The 15,075-nt window shown below is 32.8% G+C and overlaps 2 protein-coding genes across 4 annotated transcripts; one reads left to right on the top strand and one right to left on the bottom strand.

The window, feature by feature from the left end:
- Positions 1-1,077: 1,077 nt before the first annotated feature.
- On the bottom strand, positions 1,078-4,047 carry LOC142527953 (uncharacterized). 2 transcript variants are annotated; one of them, XM_075632959.1, is made up of 6 exons: positions 3,918-4,047; positions 3,376-3,544; positions 2,446-3,072; positions 1,949-2,375; positions 1,771-1,852; positions 1,078-1,645 (listed from the first exon to the last, which is right to left on the bottom strand). In XM_075632959.1, the coding sequence occupies exons 1-6, from the start codon at positions 3,939-3,941 to the stop codon at positions 1,424-1,426; spliced, it is 1,551 nt and encodes a 516-aa protein (XP_075489074.1). In that variant the 5' UTR covers positions 3,942-4,047; the 3' UTR covers positions 1,078-1,423. The 2 variants fall into 2 exon arrangements, with proteins under 2 accessions (XP_075489074.1, XP_075489073.1); XM_075632958.1 differs by having other exon boundaries at positions 3,912-4,041.
- An 8,116-nt stretch (positions 4,048-12,163) lies between these two features.
- Positions 12,164-14,796, top strand: LOC142528107 (uncharacterized). Of its 2 annotated transcripts, none has more exons than XM_075633182.1 (7): positions 12,164-12,735; positions 13,067-13,569; positions 13,668-13,720; positions 13,850-13,909; positions 13,998-14,093; positions 14,207-14,383; positions 14,478-14,796. In XM_075633182.1, exons 1-7 carry the CDS (start codon positions 12,212-12,214, stop codon positions 14,508-14,510), a joined length of 1,446 nt encoding a protein of 481 aa, XP_075489297.1. In that variant the 5' UTR covers positions 12,164-12,211; the 3' UTR covers positions 14,511-14,796. The 2 variants fall into 2 exon arrangements, with proteins under 2 accessions (XP_075489297.1, XP_075489296.1); XM_075633181.1 differs by having other exon boundaries at positions 12,165-12,735; positions 13,067-13,584.
- Positions 14,797-15,075: the final 279 nt, after the last annotated feature.

The raw sequence follows: 15,075 nt of genomic DNA, 5'->3' as shown, positions 1-15,075 counted from the left end.
CAGGTGACAGACTGGTGTATTAATTATCACAAAAACTGCTGCTCAATATCTTATCCGACCTAATTTATACAAAATTATTATTATTATTGTTAAAACTATTCCAAATATGAATCATGCCGACCTGTCATTAGATATAAATCTGTATCTATGGGAAATTTGTATAATGATTACCGATTATGCTGCTAATAAGTTCTTTATCTGTATTCAGGAGAGTTCACTAACAAGATGAAACATGAACCTCATTTACAACTTCTCTTTGGAAATTATTGTTGGACGTCATGCATAAAAAGAAAGGACATGAATGAGAAGAATCAATTGCTTCTTGGTATAAGGCGTGCTAATCGGCCACAAACCGTGATACCTTCATCGGTTTTATCAAGTGATATTATGCATCTAACACGAATGTTTTTGTGTTATCAGGTTTACAAGGCAGGGTCCTTTGGAAGGTCTCTCGACATAAGCAAATTTAGCAGCTATCACGAGCTACGCAGTGAACTTGCACAGATGTTTGGCCTTGAAGGCCAACTCGAGGACCCATTGAGATCAGGCTGGCAGCTTGTATTTGTGGACCGAGAGAACGATGTTCTTCTCCTGGGCGATGATCCCTGGCCATAAGTTTTACATCTATCGCAAAAAAGAACACTGGTATCCATTCCCATTTGATGGACATTCCTTTGGATGCATATTCCTTTTCATCACCATATTCCAGGGAATTTGTTAACAGTGTATGGTGTATCAAGATTTTGTCTCCTCAAGAAGTACAGGAGATGGAAAGACGAGGGGTTGAGCTCCTGAATTTGGTCCCCATTCAGAGGCCGCCCCTTCAGAATGGCACCTGTGATGGTTATGTTGGACAGCAGGAAGCCAGAAAAATGGGTTCTGGAATATACCATCTGTTGGCACTCCTAATTTCTAATTGGATTTTTAAAAAAATCAGTTCTGTATGCTTGTAATATTAACGTTGCTTCTGAATGTGCGAGGGAAAAGAAAATTTCTGCTTTTAACACGAGCCTTTCATGTAGAAGCTATGTTATAATGCAAAATAACCTTAGATCATAAAGTGCACGTAGCACAGAATTTAAAAATTTCATGCCCCAGCTTGTCAATTCATAATTGAAAATTACGAACTCAAGACGCATGTATTTAAGATAGAAGGAAGCGAAACAAGAAATACTTTCTTCCGTCGGAGATGACATTGAACCAGCTTGTAACAGGAAATGCCGCGAAAATGTTGAATTTGAGCTATGCGGGGTACAAATAAAGCAATGATAATTGCATCATGGCAATCACATCCAGACCAAAGATTCAAACTTTAAGATTATATTTCTAAAGCACCGTCAGAGAAAACTGCGGCAACAGAACTTGAAACTCTGCTCGATACTTTGGTTTGCTTTGTTGGCTGTCTCGTTATGTATTATATCTGTTATCTCTTCTGGTTGGTTAACAACCAACCACAGCAGATAAAAGGAGATGATGGGATTCGACCCGTTTGGCGAATGTACTCTGCCTGTGCTGTGGTTTTTTCGGCCTGAAGATTTCTTCTAGCTTCCGCACAATGTAGCATTTCCTCCGATTTTTGTCTCGACAATGCTACCTTCTTCAGCATCTTTGCTTGAGCTTCTGCTTTCATTTGCTCAATTTGGTACTGAATGTAGGCAAAAGAACAACTCATGAATTGAATGAAACGCTTTTAGGCAACTCGAGACTTATTCATGATGTAATACTTCACCAAACATATACTGGATGAATATAAGGAGCGAAGATCTCTACCTCAATTTTCCTCATTTCAGCATCAAGCTTTGCTTTCTGTCGACTCTCCCATGCTTTAATTTTTATCTCTTCTCGTTTGACCCTGTGCAACGAATTGTTAGGCTAAATTTGACACATGATAAGATAGCTCAAAGATCATTTAACGAAATAATCAGCATAATCTTCTAATTGGAGAAACCTTGCAGCATGCTTAGATTTCTCAGCTTCTTCCCATGCAGCCGCATGTTTAGCGTATTCAATTCGTTCAAACTCATTTGCGTCAATGGTTTTATTTCCGGATACACCTTTTTCTTTATCATCATCTATTGCCCATGCAGCAATATTCATCTTACCGAGCTGAACGCCAAGGGCAACAATCTCCCTTCTTGTTTTGAGCTTCATTTCTTTCTCTGACAATTTATCTTTCTTATAATCAGCACCTAAATTTCCTGTTGACATTCTTTCTGGCTCTCCTCTTCGAGGAGTAGAAGGTATTGAAGAATTTGGGCTGCGGAGGGGAGTTGTTGCACCAACAGGGGTGGCACTCCTTGAAGGCTCTTGACTTGGAATAGGTGTCATCTCCGTTCCCATGTCTCTCATTGACACTGATCTTATGACAGGAATACCTACAAATTTTCCAAGTCGTTAACATCATTTTATACATTTGAAGTTAAGTAATCTCAAAACATAAATAACCTCTGGTTTCTTCTGTCACGCTCTTTGTAAACGGCAACCCTGTATCGCCCTCAGCCCCTTTCAAATCCTCAAGTTCGGCTTGGCCTGAAACTGGTGCAGCTCCTTGTGAAGCATAAGCAAACTTTCCGAGCCCCGCCTGAGAAGTCGGCAGGCGGAAATTAACCCGTTTCACTGATGGTTTATTTTCATAGCTAGCAGACTCCGAGGCAACTCTGACCATATTCGATGCTATTCCACGGTTCACTTGATCATGTAGATTAGTCTTCTTTGATACGTTGGACTGCACATTCTGCCTATTCATGATCCATTTCTCCGCATCATTCCATTTAGATGACATTGGTCTTGATAAAGATCTTGCCGCAGAATGGTGCAGTGATCTCTCGCCTTTATGGAATTCGAAACTCGATGTACTATCGTAATCTAGATTTTCTTCTTCACAAGTTCTAACAGGATATACTGTATTCGAATTGGTGTCCTCAGTCTTGGAAACTAGTTGTGTTCTTAACTGTCCAGTTTCCCCATTTTCTCTGGGCACGGGGTCCCTCAGCTGATTAGAATTCACACCATCATGGCTTGCATCTAGATTGGAATGATCATATTTAATAGGCGGAACTTCTATACTGGAGTCTGTAAAAGATTGATAGGGAAACACCAATAAAACAGAAGTAAGATTTGAACAACATAGGTTTTTATCTAAGAAAAGCTGTAATCTTGAAAGGAAATATGTGCTCAGAGCAGACAGGAAGATCTGTGATGAATTCTATAAGCATTTACGGTTTAGAATTGACGACTTCTGGTATTTGTCACAAATACAGAACCAGTTCCTTCTGAGCCAGCCAATAGAAACAGTTCAAAGAACAATATCCCAGTCTCAGTTTCCCCAGACATTTAGCTGATGGAAAAGAACGAAACAAGGCAAATAATTCATACCTTCCTCCCCAAAATCTGCATTACCCACAGCTAACAAACTGTTCATCACAAATTCTGAATCCTCATATCTAGAAGGAGATGTTCTTGAAGAATTACAGTTTGATTCATCCTTTCTCTTTTGTGAACCAGTAAGCTTCATCCTCAACTTGCTAGGAGATATTATACCAGTCTGCATTGAAAATAATTCATCACAATCTTTCCTATGTTGACAAAATCCAGCACAGCCCACCAAATGAAAAAAATATCAAAACCATCCCAACAAACAGTAAAAAAAAACAACAAAAGAAAGGAACCCATCTCAGTAATCTTTCAATCCTAATCATGAAAAGCCGATGCTCACAAAAAAAAGACACAGTGACTGGAGACACACTCAGATAGCAGCAGGTCGGAATGAAAGAAAAAGCAGAGGATGGCAAGAATTTTCTTGAAAACACTTTGTGCATTTACAATACAACAAAATAAAATGCATGTGTTTATATATATATATATATTGCCACGATTAGTCGTTTTTCGGGTGCATGGGATGAAAACGAGACCTGAACCTTGTGTATCCTTTCGTACTCCATTATGAGATCTTCCTCACCATCCACTTTCCCCTGTCTGAGTCCCCAAAACTCTCTCTCGTTTTGAAGAAACCAAATCGGTCTGAAGGACAAAGCTCTGACAATCAGATGCCAGAGAGAGACTATTAGTTTATAATAAATAATTAGATGGGCAAATGTGTTGACCATTTATATACTCGGATGTCGACTACTTTAAAAAATATAACAATAACTGTATGACAAACGTATCATCTTTAGATAATATAATTTTTACATTCGGTCAAATATATAATTATGTGAAGATGAGAATAATAATAAAATCCAGATTTAATGAAGATTTGCCCTACCAAACCTTTCCATTAAATAATATTAGTCACAAAAGATTGGCTAATTACTGTTAAATTAGGATTTCTAGTGTTTAAATAATTATAAGATAGTATTTTTTTTTTGAGGAAATAAAAATGTGTAACAATAATATATAATAATTGATAAATGACGAGTCAAAGTAGTGAATTCTATAATGTGAAGAAGATATGATTTTGAGCAATGACCGAAAGAAGACAAGCGAATGGTCAAAACACTTGTTCAACCATCATCGCTGCTTTCCGCACTATACATCCGCATTTATAAATTTTTTAATAAATCTTTAACCTAAAAAAAATGGGGTTTTTTTTTTAAAAATAAAAATAAAAAGTGAACCTTTTGACGATAGAGAGAGGCATCCAAATTAGCGTAAGATGATGTTCAATTTTTTTACACTAACTTCCCCGGATACATTTGGCAAGAATCTCCTCCCATTTTACATTTTGACACTTATATATGTCCCTTCTGAGAATTAATATTTTCATCCAAAAATATAAAATCACATAAATCATAAATGTCCTCATTTAATTTATTAAAAATAACTTTTTACACCTTATTTTTATGTACGACCTTGAAACTATGTTCTAAATTACAAAAAGTTCCATAAAAATGTTCAAATGTCATTGATACAAAAAATATATATCCTAAAATTTAATTATTTTTTTAGAAGATTGGGCTTTTAATTTTTGTACACGCTATAAATGAATGATTTAAATATGTAATAACGTATTATTCAATGATGATTACATTTATATGTATGCAAATTTTTTTTTTAAAAAAAAATTATCGCATGTAAAAAATTAAAATATCAGAATATAAATTTTATGTGTAAATTATTGTAGAACAATTATTATAATTGAAGACATGATTTAAATTGATGTATCCAGAAAATAGTTCCTAAGGTGGGCCATTTCCTATCATTATTAATGGATGGAAATTTAGGAAGTGATATTCACGTGCTTGCCCATTGTCCTTAAAATGGGGCGTCGCCAATATTTTTGACCAAACATCGTATTTTCTCCATGACAATGAAATGGCTGAATTTGGGTTGGCAGAATATCTAATGAAGACCTACTTCTTCACAATTCTCAATTCAACGCTCATCTCTATTTCTATGTATATATCTATTGAGAGAGAATGATTTGAAATTTATGATTTCGAATTTATTTCATCATTTGAAACTCAAGTTCATATTCTATTTATTTTATATAATATATTAATACATATCACAATAGATTTTAAATAACTCAAAAATTCCAAAGATTTGAAATAGAATGTGATCAGTAAAATTGTAGTATCATGAATAAGTGGGAAGATGAATCTGAATTTATTTAGTAACATTTAAAATCCATTAAATTATATGGATCTCAAATAAGAGCAAAGTGTCGGTTGTTTTGAAACTCCAGTCGAAGCGCAGCTAATTGTACATAAATATTGCATGGTTTGATTTGAACAGTACAGCGAAATCGAAATGTCATCTTCAAACAGCGTAAGGTCCGCGTTCAAACTTGATGGATGTGTCCTTTTACTGCAAACTTTCTATCTCAATTCTTTGATGGGTCCTTCAAATTTGTCGATCTTCATCACATCGTTTGCCAAAATTTCATCTTTCCCATATTCATACGGGAAATAAGTGTGAAAAAAATAAAAAGTGTACCCATTTTCTGGATGGCAGGCATACGAGAAGAGTTTTGGGTTTTTGCTGATTCAACTATTTCAGTCCTCTGGTGCTAGAGCCCAATAAAATTTGAAGCTTGATTGTGGGCTTGATATTAGATTGACGACCCCCATAAGAAGTAAATGTGTATTTTTAAGGGAGTTCCTCCTTGGGATTTGTGTGGATAATGGAAATGTTTTTCGATCGTGAACGGACATAATTATCCTTCGTATGTTTATTTATTTTCGTTATCATGTAATATATATGATAATTTCACATTTACTCAATTAATTAATACTAATCAACCACATTTTATGGTTATGCTTATGTGCTTTTGACTTTCTTCTCTTGTCTTTCTTTCATTATAATATTTAATTATGTCATATTTCATTCGATAACCATTTTCTCTCTCTTTCATTTCTTTGAAACTCACTAAGGCTCCACCTTATTGCAATTGTTGTTTGAAGTATTTGTAAATTATTAAAGTCTTATGATTGAAAATTTTGATGTTTCATTTAAATTGCATTTAGTATCATAGTTCTGACATCAAATTTATCTCAAAGAATTGCATAATAAGTGTGTAGATAATGAAAAGTTTTCCTATTGTGAATGAACATAATTAACATTCACATGCTTACTTAGTTACATCATCAAGTAACATATGTGATAATTTCACATTTAAACAATTAATTAATAACTAATACTAATTAACCATATTTTATGGTTATGTTTATGAACTTTTCACTTTCTTCCATTCTCTTTCTTTCATTATAATATTTAATTACGTCATATTTATTCTATTTCATTTTAAAAAAAATTTGTTTCATTCTAAAACCATTATTTCTCTCTTTAATTTCCTTGAAACTCACAAATGCTCAACTTTATTGCAATTGTTGTTTGGAGTATTTGTAAATTATTGAGGGCTTAAGATTGAAAATTTTGATATTTTCTTGAAATTGCATCATTTGGTATCATAGTTTTGACATCAAATTTCTCTCAAAAAATTGAAATATGAACAAGTACAAAAGAAAGAGAGAACAATTTATTTTATTTATTTGTTTTCTTGTAGTTTTCTTTCTATTTTCAAAGTGCCGTGTCATCCATTTTTTCCTTATTGTACTTACTATTTATTTATAAGATATATATTTAGTGAGATGTTGCAATGATAATAGATGATTATGGTCAAACTAAAAATTTGAATTGAGATATGATGTATTATCTATATATCCTGCATCATTTCATCTCCATCTAAATTGTCTTTTTTTGTACTCTCCCTAATATTTAGTGTGTAGATGGATAAACATTTTTTTGAGTTTTTTCAATCCATATTGTTTTCTGTATGATATGTTTATTATCATTTTTTTCACTAAAAAATGTGATAGACTAACTTCTATAAAGAAAAGAACCCCATACTTAATTCAAATAATTTTCCTTTCATCTAAAAATGTGTTAAGACACCCTGGTCCTAATTGTTAAAGAGAAAAGTATTTGATATTTAATTTAATTTTTGTGACATTGATTCATACTGGATGGATCTAATAATTCAGTTAGCCCATCTTCTGCCTACCGCTAGTTTTTATGGCTTGGAGTTGTTGTGTGGAAGATTTTCAATCAAGCATGTCCAGGATTTGACTCCATTTGTTGAGAGCTGGCTACTCCTGATAGGTAATAGACTTTACAGTCTCTTTCTTACCAGCTGTTCATGTGAAAATGTTTTCTAATATCTCATCATAGATTTCAACAACAACGTGAGGTGAAGATATGGCTTCATTTACTGAAAATGGAAAGATGTTCTCTGACGAACTTTCTTTTTTAGGTAGTGTAAGAGCTTTCATGGGCTCGTTGGCCTAAAAGTTGCAGAAATCACACGTAAAAGAATGACAGTTAAATTCCAGATTGACATTAGGTAAGAAACAGAGAGGCTGGTGTTTGAGTATTTACACTTGCGTTTTTGTTTTTCCAGATAGGTTTAATTTATTTCTCATAATTTGTCTATGCTATGCGCGAGGAGTATTGGCATTGCAAAATGAAAGGGTACAATGATACATGTAACAATATGTTCAGGAGTTGATTGTAGCTATCAGTTGTCCAAGCATGGATTCTTAATGACCCTAGAAGACATGCAGTAGTTCATCAGTTTAATCACGAATTCATGTCTCTACTTGTTAATATAGATGAGAGATGACTTACGACAATTATGGCTGTACCTTGTTAGCGTGCTTATAATGTCATGACTGATTTATAAAATGACCAATATTCTCTTCCTTTTCTCCCTAATTTAATTCACACGCCGACCCTGACTGCAAATTTTTTAGTGAATTTGGCCAGTTTATTCATGAGTTTTCTTTGATGATGAAATAGCACCACAGCATCAAGTCCGGGTCAAGTGATACCTTAGCTCTTCTATCTAATGTAGGATGTATGGACCGTCTCAGAAGTACAAAGCAAAACATCTCATATTATCGCATCTTTTTTTGTTTTTTAAAAACCCCCTGCGATTTCGGGATCTCGAGAAATGATAATGATCATAAATGGACGATTAATTTTTGATATCTCATCTTTTTGTAGCGGGTTCAAAAGATGAACTTATGGGGTTTTTACGTTATGCGAAATTTATCATTTGAATTATATCGTGCATGTTTGTTTGAAACTTGGATGGAGGGGTTAACACATTTATTTGAGCTCCATGGCATAAAAAATTAAACTCAACAATCTCTAACCCTCCCTTTCTTGAAATCTGTGTGTCAATCCAAATGCAATGAACAAAGTTTCGTCAGATTCACCCAGTGCATTAATCTATCGATATCAGAAATAATGTATGCGTGTAGTACGAATATTCATCGAGCTTCTTAAATACTAGCACTGAAGCACGTGCGATACACGTAAATAACATATATGATAAAATAAAAAAATTTGATTTTCTTAAAAATAATATATTTGAATCATTTTGTTATTTAGTTGAGTTTAATATCTTGTTATATTAGACGAATAAATTAATTAAGAACTTATATAATTTACTTTCGAATTTTTTGCCAAATTAAAATTCAAATCGTTAATTTTATAATATATAATAAATTATATATTATGTATTTGTATGTGTTTAGTACTTATATATTATGTTCATTGAACATGCATTTCAAACTACTTGTTTTTTATGATCTATTTTTTAATATCAAATAAGTCGTAGTATTAAACATTGAAATCATTTGTTTTTGAGTTTCAGAGTTGTATCATAGACAAATTATGTGCAATATTTCTGTCACATACTTGACTGTAGATTTTTTTTTAAAAAAATTCATAAATAATTTAAAAACATATATATATATATAAATTAAAAATTATAAATCAAAAAATCGCATATTGCCAAATTTTTTGTATTGAATTTATAAATTTTTCTGACATATAATTTTTTTTAAAAAAAATTGCTATTATCATCAATTTTCAAATATTAAATAAAATAGTTATACAATATGTGAGATAATGAAATTAATTGTTTAACAGTTATGCCTTAAATTTATATATTATACGAGCTGATTTTGGAACTGAAGTCAAGAAAAATTAGTTCTGATTTTGGTTTTAGTGTTCCTGAAAACTATGTTCGAGTTTACATTTAGACTCTTATTATCCAAATCTTAAATATTCTTAGTAGATATTTCAAATGCTACCAAATTTTTGTTTATTGAATGTATAAATTCGTTTGATATATAATTTTTTAAAAAGTGTTACTAAAATATTTAAATTTCTTATTATAGCTAAACTGTTTGAATTCTTCTAAGATATTCATATTTTATGTATTATTAATATATTAACATTCATAATTATTGATAAAAATTCTCTTAAATAATTTGTTAAACTCTTTATTTTCAATTCTTAGTTAAAAAACCAAAAAATATGTTAGTATTAAACTTCATATTATTATATACTTATCATGTTATTCTACTTATTGCATATATAATTAATTTTTTCATATTTCTTCTTGTGATACTATATTTTATTATTTATTAATTAGAAAATGCACTAAAAATATAATTACAAATTTGCATTAAAACAATAAAATATGATGTTGAGAGAAAATTAAAAAGATAAAATATTTAAAGATAGTATAAAGATGAATTATTTGAGAAAATTAATTAGAAGTTACATTTTATTATTGAAATGATATAAATTACTACAATCGATGTAATTGTAGTGATGATTCATTATCAATTTGTTAGAATTTTACATATATATCCTTATTGAGTTTTTGGATTTTTATTAATAAGGATGTCATTTATGTCTTTTCACAATTGGATTGGATTGGATTGGAAAATAAATCAATTATCCACACTTTTTAAAAATCTATATACTTTATAATGAGTCATTTCATTATGAATATAATTCAACTTTTTTTCTCTCACATTCGTTTACAATTAGAAAAATCCGCACATTTATATATATATATATATATATATATATATATAATGAAATATTGTTTTTTTAAAAATGAAATAGAATGAAATATGATATAATTAAATATTATAACGAAAAAAAGATAAGGGTAGAAAGTCAAAAACACAAAATCATAGCCATAAAATATGGTTAATTAGTATTAATTATTATTTAATAGATTACATGTGAAATTACCATATATGTTACTTGATAATAAAAATAAGAAAACATATGAAAGGTAATTATGTCCATTCACAATTGAAATTTTTTTCAAATATCCACACTTTTACAGGGATAATATAATATTGTAGGGATATATAGATTATAACATAATATTGTGTGGTATTATCTTTTGAAATTTAGCAGACGAGATTTGATTTTTTGGTACGGGCGTGCGCTCATCTGTTTGTCATTTCAGATATGAATTCCGTACTCAACCTGTTCGATATAGGCATGCATGTGAACCGTGACTTGATAGATATTTTCATTCAATCTTCTTCTCTTTTTTTTTTTTTTAGAACCCCACAGCTCATTTGTACCAACGATTGATTAAAATCTGGGTGGATGCATTCATTTGTCTGAAACTGTTGAGGTGATCACCATTTTCACAATGTGATTTATGTATGTAAATTTAAGGAACAAAGACTTGAAACACTGCTAGACCTAAGAGTATCATCGAAATAAAAAAAAAAAAAAAAAAACCCAGTGAATGTGATCTCCATTCAACAACTCCTCCCCTGCCGGCTGCCAATGAGAATAGGGAAGATTAGAATATATAATTTGGGCCCAAAGTGGAGAAAAAGGCAAACACATCTTTTATTCGAATAATATATGCTTTTGAAAATTAATGATTATTTATATGTTCGATCAAGCAAAGATGAGAAGAAAAAAAGGTAGAAAGAAAAAAGTCATAAAAAGCCACCATGCATTGTCTCCTTGAGAGTTGTCAATTATACTTTTTGTTTTAATTAAGCCCATTAATTCACATTTCATTAGATTTATTGTTCCATATATATACTTTTCGGTGTCAAATGTCAATTAATGTATCATCCATCGTTCGGCCTGTTGTTGTTGTTGTAGTTGTTGTTGTGGTTGTGTTTTATAATATCACGAGTAATTAGTAATTAATGATTTCCCTGAAAACAATATTAAGACGTGATCAATTTATAATATCACGAGTAAATATTAGTAATTTCCCTAAAAACAATATGAAGACGTGATCAAGATTGATCACACGACCAACTTGGATTTGGGGATATCTATTAATTGTTTGGTTTAGTTGGTGGGAAAACGTACAAAGGAATTGGAAGTAATGCTGTTCCTGGTTGGTATTTGTGTGAAAATGGATTTTTAAAATGGTGCTCAGCTTTCAAACTGCAGTTACAATTAATAATTGATTTATGTGATATTAAAAACCAAATAAATGAATGATATAATAAAATAGTGGGATTGTGATCTGAAACAAATTATTGGAAAACTGGCATGTGCATGTCCCCTCCAAAAAAAAGGTCCCGCCACCTCTCATTTCTGCAACTTGCTTTTGGTTTCTCTTAAAGAGTTATATAATTTTGCTCTCTTTCTACGTTAAATATATGCAAGTAGGTAGGTTGGTAGATTATCTCATTTCAATCTTTTAATTAATGTATTCTAAAATTAATCTCAAATTTAAATTTAAGAATATAATTATGAAGTTTTTTGCTGAAAAAAATAAAATTGTTTACATGAAAAGTAAATAATAATTATTTGAGCATGTAAACCCCGCCCCCATGCAGTATGTATATATCATGATCATTGATATCACTACTCGCAAGTCTTCAACATTCCTTCTTGGCGGAAATCAGTGGTAATGGACGAATCTTGGAGAATGAGAATTGGGACGCCCGCGACAAAAGTCACGCGGCCCCAATTTCCAAAATACCCATCCACTGAAGACAACACCCGGAAAACTGCCTCCGGCGACATATCCCACGAACACGCTCTAAACCCCGAAGACTTCACCGACGTTTTCGGTGGGCCACCTCGAACAGTTCTCTCCGGCCAGTTCAGCACCGGGTTTCCAATATCCTCCTCATCCAATTTTTCCTACGAGGAGATTTTCCGGCATCCGGAGAATGTGCCTCTGCCGACGGGAAGGATTGGCCGGAGCTTGAAAGAGTTCAGGATCCCGACGAAGAGTGTTCGAGATCAGCATAATAGTCGAAAGAGTGGTTTCTATACTGATATTTTTGGGTGGGATGATGAGAGGGTAATGAGATCAAGATCGAGGTCAAAGACGAGTTCTTCATCGATTTTAAGCTCCGAGGAGTTAAGTCCTATCCGGCGGGCGGTATGGGTAGAAGACAATGTTTCCTTTTTTGCTTCGAAGCGCGGGTAATTTATGTTTTTATTTTTTTAATTTTTGGATAACTCGATTCAGCTTTTGCTGTATGTTTGTTTGAGAGTGTTTGCCGTGAGTTGCCTGATGTCCTTCTTGATTCATTTGAATTTAATGCATAGAATAACAATTCTTCAACAAAATGGTGACATTTTTCCCAGAAAACAATTTTAATCCACTCGATTTCTAGATATAACGACCTGTTCTAGAAAAGAGATGCAGGCACATTCGAAGCAACAAAATCTCTTGGAAATCAAGATTCTATATAATATGATCGAATCTTCTAGCCAATAACAGTACTTAAGAGGTAACGTGCTCCTTTTGCAGGCCAATTAATGTTAAATCTGGGTGGAATCCAACAAGAATGATGCAAAACGATTGCCGAAAACAACAGAATTTGCCACCATTTACAGGCACTCAGCCTGTATTCAACACTTACGAATACCCTGAGAATTTCAAGAACTTCCCATTTGGATTTAGTCCGAGAAATGCATCCCCCGAGACCATTAGTGTTGAACCGATATCTAACGGCAGCTTCAGAGTGCCTACAGATTGTTTAGAACCCAATTCACCAGCCTCAGCTGTTTCTTCAGTTTGCCATTCAGACATGGAGCAAAAAACAAGAGCTGTTGAGGAAGATATGTTGATGCAAGATCAGGTGGAACTGGAAGAAGATGAAGTGATGAGCTCCTATGTAATAGAAATAAACTCTGATAATAGGGAAGGGACGATTGAATCTAATGGTGTTGACGAAGCAATCGCATGGGCAAAAGAAAAGTTTCATAAACATTGTTTGGAGAGTAAATGGGGCTCTGAAAATTGTGAGAAAGGTAAACACTTAGAAGGTTAACTAGAGTTTCTTTCTTGCCATGTCCTTTTTGCCATTAGTTAGACAGCATTGACTTACCATATATGTCGAACATTGCAGGAAATCTCGGTAGGAATCAGTCGTCAGGTCATACACATAGTTTTAGATCACTGGTATGTGTATATCATTTGTAATATGAGCTCATAGATACAACACGGAGACATTACCCTTTTTACAATCAACATGTGGTTTACAGTGTGCTGTATGTTTACTCTATTACTTTTCTTTTGCTTGTCATGTAGGATGAGCAACAAGAAAAATGGGCTTTAGAAGAAGAAATACAGCCATTTGATCAAAGTAAGGTAGGTAACTGGCCACAAATGCGGTCAATAATGTATATACAGCTTAAGAGAGAGAAAACGTTTAACTCTCTCCCTCTCTTCATGGCAGTTACAAATAGAAATGCAAGTAATGGATGAAAAGATAAGGTTGTGGTCGAAAGGCAAAGAATCGGACATCCGGTTGCTATTATCTTCTCTGCATCATGTGAGATGAATTAGTTGCATCTAATGACTCCTGTCGATGCTTATTTTTTAAAGTGTCACTAAGAATTTCATTATGCAATGCATAATAATATCTACCACTGTTTCTATGTTCAGGTTTTATGGCCCAACAGTGGCTGGTTTCCGGTGCCTTTAACGAATATAATCGAAATCCCGAAAGTGAAAAAAGCATATCAAAAGGCAAGGCTGTGCCTGCACCCCGACAAGCTGCAACAAAGGGGTGCTACACTCCCACAAAAATACATAGCCGAAAACGTTTTTTCTGTCCTTCAGGTTAGTTCAGTCATCTAATGCATTATGGGGATAACTTTTTGTTAATTTCAGTGATAAATGATCGAATTACTAAAGCTGTGCTTGATGATTGAAGGATGCTTGGGCTGCATTTGTCTCCCGTTGTTGAGAAATTGCTGTAAAAGAAGTGTTATTTTGAACGGAAGATAGAAACCTTCAAATGCATGAAGAAGAATGACGAGTATTGTAAATCAGTGGGTTGTTTTAGTCATTATCTCAAGCAGATAGTTTATGTTCTGTTTTGATAGTTCATGGAAGTTGATTGATGGGAGGCTTCCTTTACTCTACCAAAACCTTTCTATTTTCTTGCAAGTGTTTCTGTTTTCAGAAATTAATCAACAGGACGGCAAAACTTAAGCATTTCAGGTTGAATCAAGCACATAGTTGAGTTTTCTGGCAAAGGCAGTTTTGAATTAAATAAATATATTCTAGGTTCTCATGAAATATCAGATTGTCCCACTAAAATTGAATTTTAAATTATTAAATTAAATAAATATAATTGAATCTTCATTTAAATCAAAGCATACTTCGTAAACTAGTTGATTCATGGGAATACAATCTGCTAAAACAAATATAAACAAAACGGAAAAACTTGAAAATAACGAAACTCCATTATTTCCTCCCTTAAAATTAATAATTACTCCCTCATTTTTATTTTATTGCATAAAATAATA

Source organism: Primulina tabacum, chromosome 15 (genome assembly GCF_025594145.1).
Source record: "Primulina tabacum isolate GXHZ01 chromosome 15, ASM2559414v2, whole genome shotgun sequence".
Taxonomy (NCBI): Eukaryota; Viridiplantae; Streptophyta; class Magnoliopsida; order Lamiales; family Gesneriaceae; genus Primulina; species Primulina tabacum.
Note: the sequence above shows the minus strand (reverse complement) of the source record. Positions and strands in the feature narration are given on the sequence as shown.

Excerpts from the sequence above, each read along its gene's own strand:
- LOC142527953 (XM_075632958.1), bottom strand. The coding sequence starts at position 3,941 with ATGGAGTACGAAAGGATACACAAGGTTCAG. Across the intron at positions 3,545-3,911 it reads AAAGGATACACAAGGTTCAG|ACTGGTATAATATCTCCTAG; the intron begins GTCTCGTTTTCA and ends TTTTCAATGCAG. Across the intron at positions 3,073-3,375 it reads TGCAGATTTTGGGGAGGAAG|ACTCCAGTATAGAAGTTCCG; the intron begins GTATGAATTATT and ends AATCTTTTACAG.
- LOC142528107 (XM_075633181.1), top strand. The coding sequence starts at position 12,212 with ATGGACGAATCTTGGAGAATGAGAATTGGGACGCCCGCGACAAAAGTC. Across the intron at positions 12,736-13,066 it reads TTTTTTGCTTCGAAGCGCGG|GCCAATTAATGTTAAATCTG; the intron begins GTAATTTATGTT and ends CTCCTTTTGCAG. Across the intron at positions 13,585-13,667 it reads GAAAGGTAAACACTTAGAAG|GAAATCTCGGTAGGAATCAG; the intron begins GTTAACTAGAGT and ends CGAACATTGCAG.